The sequence below is a fragment of the Marmota marmota genome, unplaced genomic scaffold (assembly GCF_001458135.2).
Source record: "Marmota marmota marmota unplaced genomic scaffold, marMar, whole genome shotgun sequence".
Lineage (NCBI taxonomy): Eukaryota > Metazoa > Chordata > Mammalia > Rodentia > Sciuridae > Marmota > Marmota marmota.
Window position 1 is genome coordinate 359,108 of NW_026000081.1, and position 12,937 is coordinate 372,044.

At 36.6% G+C, this 12,937-nt stretch overlaps 1 protein-coding gene across 18 annotated transcripts in view; it reads right to left on the bottom strand.

Annotated features, from left to right (window-relative positions):
• Pde4dipp2 (myomegalin) overlaps nt 1-12,937 on the bottom strand; it is a 220,159-nt gene that overhangs the window by 83,803 nt on the left and 123,419 nt on the right. For all 18 annotated transcript variants that reach the window (XM_048815056.1, XM_048815040.1, XM_048815051.1 and 15 more), the window contains 2 exons: nt 9,076-9,251; nt 8,666-8,783 (listed from right to left, as the gene is read on the bottom strand). In XM_048815056.1, coding sequence (XP_048671013.1) covers nt 8,666-8,783; nt 9,076-9,251 — 294 coding nt within the window. The remainder of the gene's footprint in view (nt 1-8,665; nt 8,784-9,075; nt 9,252-12,937) is intronic.

Sequence of the window (12,937 nt, forward strand, 5' to 3'; positions counted from 1 at the left end):
TATAAATAAATGAACAAAATAAAGGTCCATCAATGTCTAGAAAAAATTTAAAAATAAAAAAAATTACCATAGGAAAGACTGAGCTCTACACAATAGTCCACCCTTATCCACATTTTGCTACTCCAGTTTCAGTTACCTACAATCAAATGTAGTCGGGAAAATATAAAATGGAAAATGCCAGAAATAAACAAGTTGTAAACCAAAGTTCATTCTGAGCAGTGTGATAAAATCTCATGTTGTCCCATTTGTCCCACCTGGATTGTGATTCAACCCTTTATCTAGTGTTTTAATAGAGTATGCTACCCTCTCATTAGTCTTGGACCTCCCAACTTCCAATACTTTGAGAAATAAATTTCTGTTAATTATAAGCTACCAATAAGCCACCTAGCAGTTACATGGATGAAGACACTACTTCTGGAGTGCTTAGAATGGTAGCTGCTTAAATCTGATATCTCACTGAAAAATAAATAAATAAATAAACCCTTTTTCTTTGGTATCTACTTTATTAAAACCTGTTCATTCCTTACAGACCAGAATCTTCACTGCCTATCCCATGATGACTTTTTCCTTTCTCTGCTACCTGTATTTTTAAATCAGTGACTTTCTTAGATTGTAATCTCTTGAAGACAGAGACTAAACCTTATACATCTTTATGTTTCTTTTCCTTCAACTAACAGTACCTGGAGCATTATAAGTGCTCAATAAATGTGTTTTTCTCCACATTTTTGTTAGTGCATTATAATTGTACATAATGGTGGGATCTGTTGTTACTTTCACACTTGCACACAATTAACAATATAATTTGGCATATCACTCCCCAGCACTGCCTCCCCTCTCTTTACTGCTCTCCTTTTGTTTTTCATAAGATCTCCACCTCCCATCTTTTTCTTTTTCCTCTTGAGTTTCCACATCTGAGAGAAAACATTTGACACTTGACCTTCAGATTTTGACTTATTTTGCTTAACATAATGGTCTTTAAATCATCTATTTTCCTGCAAATAACATAATTTCATTTTTCTTTATAGCCAAATAAAACTCCATTGTCTATATATACCACATTTTTTTAATCCATTCATCCATTGATGGACACCTAGGCTGGTTCCACAGTTTGGCTTTTATGAACTATGCTGCTATAAACTTTTAATTCTTTAAGATAAATATTGAGGAATAGTATAGCTGGGTCATATAGTAATTCCATGCCTAGCCTTTTGAGGAACCTCCATACTGATTTCCATAGTCGTCGTACTAATTTACAATTCTACCAACAGAGTAAAAGTGTTCCTTTTTCTCTATGTCCTCTCCAGCATTTATTATTGTTTGTATTCTTTATAGCTGCCATTTTGATTGGTGTGAGATGAAATCTCAGTGTAGATTTGCTTTGCAGTTCCCTAAGTGCTAATGATGTTGAACATTAGCAATGTTGGCCATTTGTATTTCTTCTTTGTTTAACTTATTTGCATTTTATATTTATTAATTGGGTTATTTCATTTTTTTGGTGTATGTATTCTACATATTAATCCTCTGTCAGAAGAGTAGCTAGCAAAGATGTTCTCCCATCCTGTAGGTTCTCTCTTAACTTTCCTAATTGTTGCATTTACTTTGGAGAAGCTTTTTAATTTGATGCCATCCCATCTGTTAACTCATGACATTATTTCCTGAGCTCTAAGGGTCCTGTTGAGAAAGTCATTGCCTGGACCTCTATACTGAAATTTTGACCCTATGTTTTCTTCCAGAGTTGCATAGTTTCCATTCTGATTCCTAGGTTTTGATCCATTTTGAGTTGATTCAATAAATATTCTTAATAAAACTGTAAAGAAGGCCCCTCATTTTCTATCTCTTTTGCCACGCCAAAGGACCAAAGCTATAATTACTTTAGCTGGTAAGTCCTGCTTCTTCTGAGACTTGTTACTCAGGAAAGTTATGTCCAGGAGATAGCAATATTGAGTGAGGATTTATAAATGAGTCTCCAGCTCCAATATTCATCATCTTAAGAAGAAGATACTGAAAAACTACTCTATTTCATTAAATGAAGTTATCTGGACCTGCCAGAGCTACTAATCCCTGCAAAATTTTTAGTTTCTGTCTTGAGCATTTAGAGCACATTCTTGCCTTAACCTCCACATCAAATCTATCCACTGTAACACTGGAATGTTTGCTATTTTAGGAAATATGCCTCATTGCTTGCAGTGCTATTTACATTAGGTTCCAAACAAGGCTAAATGCCATGGCTTTAGTGCCTGCTGATTAGTGTGCATGGCAAGGTCCTGCTGGATTAATGTGTGCCCCTCCCTAATGATATTACCCTGTCATTTTAAAATCAATCACAGTGAAATTACATGTTAATAAATTTTGCTTATCTCAGACTAGAGAAAAAATGTAGACGGGGAAAAAAAAGACACAAAGCAAGAATTCCTACAAACCTTTCTTTGCAAACCCATAATTTCCCCTGCTTTCACACTTCCTATTTCCAGTTTCATTTCAAAGCTTTGAGATGAAGCTGCCACCATTTTTTAAAGAGGAATAAATCAACAACTGAAACAACCACTAACTTTCCCCTGCAACTTTGTGGATAAAGTCACAGAGAAAGACTCTATTAGCTTTCCTGACTCCCTGGGGGAAAAGATGTGGACAAGTAGCTGCAACATGACAGCTAAATCAAAAAGCTTCAGAGCACTGTAATCATGACATGTTATTGACTTGAATGGACATTGAAAAGGACAGGAAGAACTGGAAGCAAACCTGGAGTGAGGTCAACCTTTGGCATGTCAAACTCATGGCATTTTGGGGGGTTGTTTATATACAAAGTTACTTACATAAATTCGTATATATTTTGCAAACACACTCCCACTAAAAACAGATACTGTAAAATGTTTTGGTAGAATGGGTAATGGCAAACATGGAAAGAGTAAAAGCAATTCAAATAATCTATATTGAAAGTATCTGTCTTGTTTGAAGGAATGAAGGCTCTGAGGTGAAACTTCTATTCTTAGAGATTATACCCAATCCACATTTTTTTACTGGGATTACATGACACATATTCATCCATAGGAGATGGGGTAAATGAGTGTTCTTTGCTTGGAATATTTAAACCTAGAAGTGCAAAATCTGTGAGCTCTCTTTCCATCTCAGGCTCAACTGTGGTATTCTAGATTGTGAGGAGTAAGGAGAGGTGAGGGGAGGGAATTCAGTCCTCAGGACTAAAACTCTTTTGTCCTCCAGCATCAGTCAGATTCCAGAATGGTTTTCTTGGAGAGGAGGAGATTCTTTACCCTCTGGGGAGCCAGCCTAGATGCTTAGAAATTAAATGCCTTCCACCTCCTAAGGGCATGGCCCCTGTGGTGAGAAGAGGCACAGCAGACAAAAGTTCAGGTATAATGCAGCAGAGTTAAGACACTCCCACTGTTAACAAAGATAATAACCACAGTACAAACATCAGCTATCATAAACAGCAGGGACCATTAAACATTACCGTATACAGAGAGATAAAATGCTTTATAATCTTTTACAACATTCTTTATACCTATCTAATGCACAGAATGGACTTGATGTAGCAGTTAATGGCCATATCAAACCACAATTTTTCACTCAAGAGGTGATATCAACTATCTGCTCTCCAAGTAATTCTTAGTTGCAACCATCAGGTTTGCTTTTCTAAAATGCAAATCATATGCTTTTATTCCCTCTGCTTAATTTTTTAAAAAAATTCTCCCTTTCTTACAATATGAACTGATTACCTTGACATTTATGTAACTTCACAGTTGTACATTTCATCACTGTCCAGACTTATCAAATGTTTGGTAATACCAATTATTCTTAATTCAATTCCTTAAATATGTTCCATACCACTGTATGTGGAGTCCTCCCTGCCTAGAATGACCTTCCCCCTATTTTCTGCCTGGTGTATTCAGCCTTTAAGACCCAGCTCAAGTGTGAGTCCCTATCTGAATTCCAAAGGTAGAGTTAATCCCTTATATCAGTGGGTCCACTATGCACTATGCATATACTTCTATATTTATTTATCATACTGCTGCATGCCAATAATTCATTGGACTATGAGCCCTTTGAAAGCTAGAACAAATGTACTATCTCCTAGAGTGCATTTTGGAAATTCATTGAGGGAGTGTGCTTGGTTTTATTCTCAGAAAAATGGGTATCAAGGTTACTACATAACTCACAATGGGCAGGACAAAGGATTCTCCCAAATTCAAAATGATTTTCAAGACTTCCACTGGGCACTGATGGAGGTAATAAAATAACTGATAACCATCTGAATCTAGAATTAAATTCTGATGTATATGTACATATGTGTATATATACACACATATGAACATAATGAACACAATGAATTTCCCATGAATTAAACTACTATATAAATTAAGGAAAGACTGGCTTTTGTTTGGAAATTTTCCACTTGTTATTTTTGGCAAAGACACTTGCTGGTTTTGAATGCCAAGATAATATACCTGATAGTATACCTGCCAAGATAATATACACTTGAATTTGAAGCTCTTGACATTCATGGTGACTTTCTATACAGATATAAGCACTTGACTGTTTTTGTCTTTTCATATAGTTTTGAATCAGAACTTGCATATGAAAATAAACATTTCCTATTATAAATTATTCTCTTTTTATGGCTCTTTTATGTCTAATCACACTTGTTTTCAGTTAATTTGAGTTAATACATAAAATATTTAGAGAAGCACCTGGCACATAGGAAATGCTGTTGTGCTGATATTATTACTACAGAAGAGTCGTTGGATATTAATGCATAAATATTTAAACTACTCATGGAATATGTATTTAAGAAATCCTATCAATTTGCTTCTAGATTTTTGTATTACAGCAATCTGAACCATTTGATTATGACTAAATGTTTCCAAGATGTTATAGAAAGTACTTTAATATTTCTCTTTGTCTAACAAGTGAGTATAATAATCATTTTGACCAATTTTCCCTGAACCATTTATACTTGCGGTCCTCCTGAGCAATGGTAACACAAACTAGCACCTTTGAGTTAAGTCTTTGCCTATAACACAGTTTTCTATGTGGGTGACTAACAGGTCCAGAGGGATAATTGTAATCATTAATCTCCTAACAAATAATTGCTATATTTATTAATTTTATCTATGCCTCTTACAGGACAGAGATAGTTATAATGTGAATGAAGTTTTGAATATGTGATTTATTGAATATATCTTTTTATCTGCTACTTAGTTTTAGAAAAGTCATCCTATCTTTCAGATTGATAATATGGATGATGTGGTTACCATGTTCTGAGCAATATGCAAGACACTTTATATATATTATCTCCAATACTTATAAATGGCTAAACACTAGGGTTTTTAATCCCTATTTTATAGAAGAGGAAATTGTGTTTGAAGGGGTTGTTTAACTTGTCCAAGGGCATACATCTAAAACTGGTAATGCTAGGATTCAAATTCCAAATCCTAAGTTCATTCTTTCATATTATTCTGCTGCCCTAGTTAAAAAGACTTCACACTAAATCAGCTACAGAAAAAGCAAGATTCCTTCTCTGAACTTGCACTTGTCTCCTTTCATAAGTCAATTTGAACCACTAGAGTATGGCTGAAATTCACAAGATATTATAAAAATCAAAATTTTATTCTGGCTAGGCCACAGAGGGTAAAATAGAATCACAGTGACCAAAACTTTTCCTTGGATTCTAAACACAAGTTGGGAAAAGGAAGTTTTCACAAGATTATCTATATGCTTCCTAAAAGGCTGCTTTATCTGTCCAGGTCACTCTGGGTTGTCTCAGAAACAATAATATAAAATAATCCTGACTGTTTTTTCCCCATAAGTCACAGAATCAAAGGGAGAAATTAGGAAGTGAGCTGTGGGACACGTTCTGTCCTCCACACCTAGGAGGACCTACTCAAAGACCCCTGTGATAGAGCCTCCCAACTTGGGTGTTCAGCACAGTGTACCCCAAGATAGCCCACCACTGTGCAGAAATGCCAGCCCCCTCATCTCTCAGGATAGTAGATGGATCCTAAAATGGCCATGGCCAGTCCCCTCCAACCATAAGCAGCCTCAGTCACTGTTATGGTTTAGATATGAGGTTTCCCCCAAAAGCTCATGTGTGAGGCAATGCAAGAAAGTTTAGAGGTGCAATTATTGGGTTATGAAAACCTTAACCTAATCAGTGCACTAATCCACTGATATGGATTAACTAAGCTATAAATGTAAGCAGGTTGGGTATGGCTAGAAGAGGTAAGTCACTGGGGGCAGTGCCTTTGGGGTTTATATTTCTGTCCCTGGTGAGCAAAGCTGTCTCTGCCTCCTGGTACCATGCCCTGAGCTGCTTTCCTTCTCCACACTCTTCTACCTTAATATTCTGCCTCACCTTGGGCCCAGAACTATAGAGTCAGCCATCTATATATGAACTGAGCTCTCTGAAACCATTTCCTCTTCTACATTGTTCTTGTCAGGCCTTTTGGTCATAATTACAAACAAACTGGCTAACACAGTCACTTATTTCAGTATACCATAGATGTATGATAATTTCCTATGCAAATAAGTTTTCTACGAAAAAGGGAAACACTGTCTTAGAGAATTAACAGCACAAAGTGATCATGTTTCTCAATGTACAAAGTGTTGCATAATCACAATAACAATACATTCTATAAATAACAAGCAACATTTTAAAAGTATATCAATTTTGTACAATTTAGGTGACTTAATGCCTTTCTTTTTTCTGCAAAATTATGCAACATTATTGTCTGTATATTAATCCTTGATATAAGCATTCTTTAAAATATAATATAGATAATTTAGTCTCTTAGAAATTATATTTCTGTTCTTTAAATCTGTTCTGAAAACTGATACAATCTCTCATTAGCATCACAAATAATGAACTACATATACCCACTTAAGTGCTTGCCAATGATGATGAAAATAAGTATACATACATAAATATATCAGTATTTATTGATAAATATAAAATGAGCAATGAGAGTGATCTGATTTTGGAATTTATACATAAGAATTATTTCTTTCAAAACACTCATGTTAGGGAATATATACTTTTTTCTAGTGATTCTGGAATTATAATAAAATGTTTGCATTATAAATTTAAGAGATTATCTGGGCTAATCTTCCCATTTTACACATATGAAAGCAGAGAAGTGATCTAGTCATAGTCATACAGCTAGTAATGAGGAGAGAAATTCAATCCTCATTCCTAGTCAAGTTTTTTCTAATGAAAATGTGTTATGAAATCTTTTCAAGAGTTCCTTAAGAAACTTCAAGTATTTCAACATGTATCTTATAAAAAGCCTATGAATTTTAATTTTTATTCATAGAGGTCAAATGACATACACACACATCACTTCTTGAATTTATTAACCAAATCTTCCCAACCCAAATGGGTCTGTAGTCTAAAAAGTTCACAAGTATGGCCAGAACAATAACTTCTTTTGTCCTCACTGTGGCCTACACACCCAGACTAGTCACCTCCTAGTGAGAAGCTTCATCTATTTACACCTATACCTTGCTAATGTTACCATTTGTTGTATGTACCAAGACATGGAAAAGGCTGGGAAGCACTGGCTTAAACTAATTCTTACCACTGTTCTTTATCCTGACTCCAACCTTTGTATATGTGAATCAATATGTTAAATCACACATTTTGTTTTATCATTGTAAGAATACCTAGGAATTGTTACGTTACTTGAGCTCCAATATATTCTAAGGTTTACTTAGAAAGTTATTTTTGGTAAATTAAATGTCAAGTGGAGAAGGGAGTTCCCTCTGGGCTAACTTCCAAGAGCAATGATATAGATAAAGATACAGTTATTTTCACCATAGCAAGTGTGATCTCTTCATTATTAAAACCACATTCAATGTTCTATCTATATAGTTATAAATCACTCAGCATGGTTGGCAAAAATCCAAGCTGGTCCCTATAATTTCCACTTTTATGTAATCCCCATCACTTGAATATTGGAAAGACTTGTAATTTGCTTCTAATCAATAGAGCATGGCAAAGGTAAAGTTCACTACACAATTATACTATTATGTAGCAAAAGTGAGATTTTTCAGATGTTGACTTTAAGTTAACAAAAAAGGGACAGCACACTGGTGGGCATGACCTAATCAGGTGAACCTTAAAAGAGGATCTAGCTATTAGAGAAGCAATAGTCTTTTCTCCAGTGCTGGCTGTGAAGAAACAAGATCCTACTTCTACAACCATACAGAGATAAATTGTGCCAGTAACCTGAGGGAGCTTAGAGATAGATCTTTCCCTTGTTTCACCTCCAGATGAAGAAAATCCCATCCACACCTCCATTTCAGAGTTATGAGACCCTGAACTGAGAACCCAATTAAGCCATGTCTAGACTTCTGACTCACATAAACTGAGATAACACATACGTGTGGTTTTAAACTGCTAAGTCTGGGGATGGAGTTGTGGCTCAGTGGTAAAATACTTGCCTAGCACATGTAAGGCACTGGGTTTGATCCTCAGCACGACATAAAATAAATAAATGAAATAAATAAAGGTATTGTGTCCATCTACAACTAAATTAAAAAAAAAAAAACTGCTAAGTCTGTAGCAATTTGTTACACAGAAATAGATAATAAAGGTAAAGCTCACGAGAGCATGAAGCAAGTGCCCTGGGACATACAGCCCAAGCCCTACCTGCACTTCCATGCTAGTGGGCTCTTCCAGCAGATGTAGCAGTTGCTGTTTCTCCTGAGAGAGTTGTTCTACAAGCCTCTCTTGGGCAGCCAGGCTCTGACTCAGTTCTTCGATTCTCCTGCAGCAAAGAGAAGAAAGATCCAATCTCTTGCTTACCACCATTGGACCACTTTGTTGATTTACTATTCATACTTGGCCTCGTGACTGGTAAGAAGTGAGTTTTTTTAATGGATGCTGTTGAAGACTCAACCCTGAAAAGAAAATCTTGGGTTGTGGGACCAGAAAGTCTTGGAAATGGTGAAGGTTCTGCCACTCCACCATCAGTCCTAACAGGGAACAGTGTGGCTATTGAACATTCTGATGGCCCGGAGAATAGGCAAAGTCAAGCAAAGAGCACCAAAGGCACATACTTGTCCCTCTGGTCCAGGGCCTCAGTGTACTGGTCGGGCTTGACCTGGTCTCCCTGTACATCTTCCCTGTCCTTAGTGACTCCCTTCAGTTTTTCTGAGAGCTCCAGGTTACACTCTTTCTCTGCTTCCATCAGAGCTGCCATGCGTGCAGCTTCATTCTTTGCTAGCCTGGATTCCTGAAAAAAGAATGAAAACAGGTTAAGACTTTAGGGGCTGGCCGATTGTCAGACCCACACCAGAACCCAGGCCTGGGCCCAGGACTGCCTGCTGACCAGCAGACCCACACCAGTGCCCAGGCTTACCCCACCTCCATCGGGGACACTGCATCCATCGCCATAGCCCTCCCCACATAGTAACCTCTACCTGGGGACAACTGTTTCATCTCCAAACAGGCAGCCCATCCTTTCAGCCCATCCATCTCGGGACACCCTCACTGTTATCTTGAGTTATCTCTGCCATTGCCACCACCACCTTTAGTTGCAATAGCATTTATCATGGGACATGGGCAAGGGTCTAGAAGCCCAACACCAAGGTGAGGTATAGGTAATCTTCAGGGACACTACAAGATTATAGGATAGAAACTATAAAACCTCAGATCCACACTGCAAGAAAGGAAGACACATAGACAAAATGAAAAAAACAAGGGAGGAAAGTGCCCCAAACAAACCAAGATACTACAATAATATAATCCATTGACAGCACAGTTGATGAAATGTCAGAGAAGGAGTTCAGAATGTACATAATTAAAATGATCTATGAATTAAAGAATGACCTAAGTGAGCAAACACAGGCAAAAATTGATAATTCCAACAAAGAGATAAGGGAGCAAATATAGGTAGCAAAATATTACTTCAAGAAAGAGATAAAGATTCTAAAAAACAAACAAACAAACAAAAAACCAATCAGCTGGGCGTGGTGGCGCATGCCTGTAATCCCAGTGGCTCGGGAGGCTGAAGCAGGAGGATCGAGAGTTCAAAGCCAGCCTCAGCAAAAGTGAGGCACTAAGAAACTCAGTGAGAACCTGTCTCTAAATGATATACAAAACAGGGAATGTGGCTTAGTGGTCAAGTGCCCCTGAGTTCAATCCCCGATCCCCACCCCAAAAAATAATCAGAAATCCTTGAAATGAAAGAAACTATGATAGTAGGAGCAAATGTGACTCCATTTTGTTTTATGACTTCATCTTGTAAAACAACCATGCCAAATAGAAGAGTCATGACTGGAGCAAGAAGTTCTTTTCCTTTTGCTATAGAAACCTTTACGAACACGGAACTACCTAATGGGGCATTGTTTCTGTAACTAGGGTAACAGGGCTCTGTTTCTGTAAGTGGGGTGACTGGGCTAACTGATTGGTTAGGCTTCCCTCCGCTTGACTGCACTGTCCCGCTTCTGTAACCTGGCTTGCTTGCATTGGCTAGACACCCCAGAACATCCCTTTTGCGGTTTTCAGGCTTATAAGGAGTGCCCTTGCAATTGTTCGGGGCTGATCAGGGGAACAGCTTTATGTTCTGGTCAGCCACCACCGGTGTGCTTCCATAAAGGCTTGATTCTATTATACATGAGTGGTCTGGAAGTCAGTTCTTGAAACCCTGGGACGAAGCTTTAACTATAACCAAACAATAAACCAAATAAAAAATCTAATAGAAAGTATCACCAACAGACTAGATCATTTGGAAGACAGAATGTCAGATAATGAAGACAAAATATATAATCTTGAAAATAAAATACATTCTGGCCACACAGTGAAAGAAGAAACCATGAACAGAAGATCCAAGAAATATGGGATAACATCAAAAGGCCAAATCTAAGATTTATTGGGGTAGAGGAAGGCACAGAGATTCAAACCAAAAGAATGCACAATCTCTTTAATTAAATAATATCAGAAAACTTCCCAAACTTGAAGAATGAATTGGAAAACCAAATGCAAGAGGCTTACAGGACACCAAATGTATAAAATTACAACCGATCTACACCAAGGCACATTATAATGAAAATGCCTAGCATACAGAATAAGGATAGAATCTTAAAGACCACAAGAGAGGGGAATCAGATCACATATAGGGGGAGAACAATTTGGATCTCAGCAGATTTTTCAATCCAGACCCTCAAAGTCAAGGGATCCTGGAACAACATATACCAAGCTCTAAAAGAAAATGGCTGCCAACCAAGAATCTTATATCCAGCAAAATTAAGCTTCAGATATGATGACAAAATTAATGCCTTTCATGATAGACACAAATTAAAAGAATTTATAGTGAGAAAGCCTGCACTACAGAGCACTCTCAGCAAAATATTCCAAGAGGAGGAAATGAAGAACAACAAGGAAAATCAGCAAAGAGAGGAACTATACTAAAGGAAAGGCCAATCAAAGGAGAAACAAAGTCAAGTTAAAAAACCAAAAATAAACCAAAATGACCAGGAATACAAATCATGTCTCAATAATAACCCTGAATGTAAATGGCCCAAACTCATCAATTGAAAGCCACAATTGATGTTATCCCATAATTCTATGATTTTTAAAAAAAAGACCTTCAAGAGACTCATCTCACAGGAAAAGTCATCCATAGACTTAATGTGAAAGGGTGGAAAAAAAATACCACTCTCATGAACTATGTAGACAAGCAGGGGTTTCTTTTTTTTTTTTTTTATTGGTTGTTCAAAACATTACAAAGCTCTTGACATATCATATTTCATACATTAGATTCAAGTGGGTTATGAACTCCCATTTTTACCCCAAATACAGATTGCAGAATCACATCGGTACAAGCAGGGGTTTCCATCCTCATATCAAAGCTGGTGAAAAGGGATAAAGAAGGACATTTCATACTGCTTAAGGGATTCATACATCAACAAGACATAACAATCATAAATATCTATGCCCCAAAAAATGGGGCAGCTACATATATCAAACAAATCCTTCTCAACTACAATAATCAAATAGACCACAACACAATAATACTGGGTGACTTAATAAACCTCTCTAACCACTGGATAGATCTTCCAAACAAAACTAAACAAAGAAACTATTGAACTCAATAATACAATCAATAAGTTAACAGACATATATATATATGACTATTCCATCCATCATAGAGGGAATACACTTTCTTCTCAGCAGCACATGGATCCTTCTCCAAAATAGACCATATGTTATGCCACAAAGCAAGTCTTAGCAAATACAAAAACACAGAGATACTACCCTGCATTCTATCTGACCATGATGGAATGAAATTAGAAATCAATGAAATTATTGATTGAACAGAAATCAAATATGAATAGAAATCAAAATTAAAAACAGAAGCTATCCAACACCCAGAGACTAAACAATATACTATTGAATGACATATGGATAACAGAAGACATCAGGAAGGAGATAAAAAAATCTTAGAGGTGAATGAGAACTGTGATACAACTTGTCAAAATCTATAGGACACTATGAAGGCAGTGCTAAAAGGAAAGTTCATTGCATGGAGTTCATTCATTAAAAGAAGAGAAAGTCAACAAATAAACGAACTGACATTACAGCTCAAAGTCCTAGAAAAAAGAGGAACAAACCAACATCCAAAGTAGTAGAAGACAGGAAATAACTAAAATCAAGGCAGAAATCAATGAAATTGAAACAAAAGAAACAATCCAAAACATTGACAAAACAAAAAGCTGGTTCTTTGAAAAAATAAATAAAATTGACAAACCCTTAGCCACCCAAATGAAAAGAAGGAGAGAGAAAACTCAAATTATAAAAATTCACGATGAAAAAGAAACTATCACGACAGACACTATTGAAATACAGAAGACAATTAGAAACTATTTTGAAAAGTTATACTCTAATAAAACAGAAAACCTCAAATACACCAACAAATTT